Raw genomic sequence first — 3,072 nt, 5'->3', positions numbered from 1 at the left:
GGGGGGAGGGGGAGTACAAAGTGAGAGAGCAGCCACTGGGGGGCGCCAGAGGAATGGTAGGGTGTGGGGCATGAGGGATCTGCAGCCCTCAAGGTGGGTTACAGCTGGGACAGAAGGGGGGCCCAGGGGAGAGGAGGTGGCCTGCATCCCCGCAACTCCACCCCCTCCCTAATCCCACACCCACCTCCGCCTCAATGTCCGCCAGCGATTTGATGGTCAGATCAGCAAAGGCAGAGAAGGCCTGGCAGGCAAGGGCAGGTCAGTCTGGGACAGGGACCCCAACCTGGAACCCTTGTTCCCTCATCTTCATGAAGGGCCCCCTCAATATTTGCCTGAACATCATCTCCCCTTCCTGCCACTGCCTCTCGCCCCCCAGCATCCAGCTGCCCCTCCTGAACCCCTCATTCCAGAAGGAGACCCTCCCACCCCCACCCCTTGGCCTCCAGCTTCTTCCCACTCAGGAACTCCCCTCTGTGCTGGATACACACGCTGATACATCCTGCATCGTGGTGCCTAAAAACTCAAGGGGTGGGGGCAGACCCAGACTCCCCAGGACCTGGACTCACCAGGGGACCACAGCTCTTGCCCTCGAATCGGGGGTGCAGCGTGAAGGGAACCCCATCCATGGCTGAGGAAAGTGGGTGAGAGGGATGGAGCTGAGGCTGAGGAGACTTGAAGCCTGCCTGTTGCCCACCCCAACCCAAGAAGCCCAGCCTAGAGGTCTCGGCTCTTCCCAGTCTTGACAGAACAGGGCAAGCCCAGGGCTGGTCCAACCCTGCCCTGGCCTCTACCTGGGGGTACAACCTCGGACCGCCCCACCCCCACCCCAGGGTGTCAATCTCCCCACTCTGCTCTCACCTGAGATGCCATAGAGGTTGGAGGCCTCATAGATGGAGTCGTTCCTCCGCAGGGTAGAAGCCCGAGAGCCCAGTCTGGATAGTGTCCGCTCCGGGAAGCCACCTTTGCTGATGGAGGCAGGACAGCCCAGGTCGGCGACCTGATGCTGACCCCGCCCCCACCCCAGCCCCATAGCTGGAGGACTCACCTCGGCTGGCCCGGCGAGTCCAGGGAGAGGTCCCTCACGTCTCGGCTAAGAGCTCGGGGCTTGGGCACTGGCCGAGGGGCCTTGGCCTTCCTACACCAAATGGCAAAGCCCCCCATGTCCCTAGGGGAGGAAGAAGAGAGAGAAGGGGCTCTGGCCTGATGTGCAGCCAGGGATGAGAACAGCTGCCAGCGGGAAGACAGGCTCTGGTGACCTCAGGTCTCAGCCCACACCATCAGCAACATCCTAACTAATCCTGCTGGGTTCAGTCACCGTATCGGGCACTTCGGACACACCAGCTCCTCACCACTGCCCAGTGAGATCCCAGTACAACTGTCCCCATCTTAACATGTGGAAACTGAGGCACAGAGAGGTGGCAGAGGGATGTGAGGCCTCATGGGAGTCCCTGAGAGCCAGAGGGGCAGGCAGGGAGTTGGGAGGGCAAAGAAGGAAGGCGGGGGAGCAGGCGTACCCTACTCGCAGGTATCCAGGGACTGTCTTGGTTTTCCCACTCAGTCGGATGTCAAAGACAGCTGTGTCCGCGGCCCCCAAGGGCACCAGCTTCACGCACATGCGTTTCTTCTTGGACACGGAGGCCTCTGGGAAGGGGAGGGGTGGGGAGCAAGGGGGTGAGAAGAGGCAAGAAGCAGGGAAGGGGCCCAAAGATGGCTCCAGGAGATCGCTCTCCAGGGTACCATTTATCATGAATGGTAAAGTCATAGGAGGAGAATCCATGACGCTTTTAGGAGCCATTGGGACAGGCTCATCTTTGGTGATATGGAGGAGCACTCATGGGGTGGTCATGGGGACCACAGTGAGGGTGGGAAGCTGTGGGATCAGATAGCACCGGGTGCCCGTGCTGGCCCTCCAAACTCACTTGCCCTCAGCCCTCTAACCCAGAGATCAGCAAACTACAATGGATAAGCCAAATCTGACCCAGAGTCTATTCTTGTCTGGCTCATGAGCTAAGCATGGCTTTTACATGTATGCGTATATGTGCAAGGGCTTTCCCAGATGGCATTAGTGGTAAAGAACCCGCAGGAGACATAAGAGACACGGGTTTGATCCCTGTGTTGGGAAGATCCCCTGAAGGAGGAAATGACAACCTACTCCAGTATTCTTGCCTGGAGAATGCCATGGACAGAGGAGCCTGACGGGCTACAGTCCACAGGGTCACCAAGAGTTGGACACAATTTAGTGACTAAACAACACTTATCTATTGGTACAGGACTTGGCAAACTTTTTCTGTAAAGGGCCAGGTAGTAAATATATTAGACTTTGCAACCCAGATGCTGTCTATGGCATATATATGCATACTATGTCCCTCCAGTCATGTCCAACTCTTTGCAACCCGCCAGGCTTCCCTGTCCATGGGATTCTCCAGGCAAGAATACTGGAGTGGATTGCCATTTCCTCCTCCAGGAGATCTTCCCCATGCAGGGATGGATCCTGCGTGTCCTGCATTGGCAGGCAGGTTCTTTACTGCTGAGCCACCAGAGAAACCCACCAATAGATATATGCTGACAGTCAAATACAAATGACAAGACACGGAGAGGGCATGGAAGGCAGGGAGAGCCTGATTAGAAAGCAGAGCAGTCAGGGCCGAGAGCTGGGACAGCAGTCCCTGTACAAAAGCCTGGAAATGGAAAAGAGAACTGCGCCTGGATCAGCTTGGCTACAGTGTAAGAAGGTGGAGTAACAACAGGAATAAAACAGGTAGCACAAACTGAACACTTACTCTAAAGAGAGACACATTTTTTACGCAGGGCGGGGTTCATCACCCCGCCCTAGATCAATCCTCAACCAACACTGTCATTACCGAGAGCATCGAGGGGGCGGCCAAGGCTCAAAAATCGCGCGCCTATGGTCCTTCCATTCCCTCCCTGCCTGGTCTTCCCGGCAGAGACGAGCGAACTTGCCCCTCACCCCCTCCACACACCCACCCCTGCCTTCGACGTGGGACTCACTCGAGTCCAGGGGGTCGCAGACTGGTGAGAATCCCGGCGGGAGGGGGCTCTTGTCCACGTGGA

General features: G+C 57.4%; 1 protein-coding gene across 1 annotated transcript in view; it reads right to left on the bottom strand.

Annotated features, from left to right (window-relative positions):
- The window catches only part of MVB12A (multivesicular body subunit 12A), a 4,002-nt gene that overhangs the window by 535 nt on the left and 395 nt on the right, over positions 1–3,072 (bottom strand). Inside the window, exons 2-7 of the mRNA XM_010845678.1 lie at positions 3,010–3,072; positions 1,515–1,641; positions 1,046–1,165; positions 859–965; positions 567–628; positions 185–241 (exon numbers count right to left, since the gene is read on the bottom strand). Of these exons, the coding sequence (XP_010843980.1) occupies positions 185–241; positions 567–628; positions 859–965; positions 1,046–1,165; positions 1,515–1,641; positions 3,010–3,072 (536 nt within the window). The remainder of the gene's footprint in view (positions 1–184; positions 242–566; positions 629–858; positions 966–1,045; positions 1,166–1,514; positions 1,642–3,009) is intronic.

Source organism: Bison bison, unplaced genomic scaffold (assembly GCF_000754665.1).
Source record: "Bison bison bison isolate TAMUID 2011002044 unplaced genomic scaffold, Bison_UMD1.0 scf7180017864221, whole genome shotgun sequence".
Lineage (NCBI taxonomy): Eukaryota > Metazoa > Chordata > Mammalia > Artiodactyla > Bovidae > Bison > Bison bison.
Note: the sequence above shows the minus strand (reverse complement) of the source record. Positions and strands in the feature narration are given on the sequence as shown.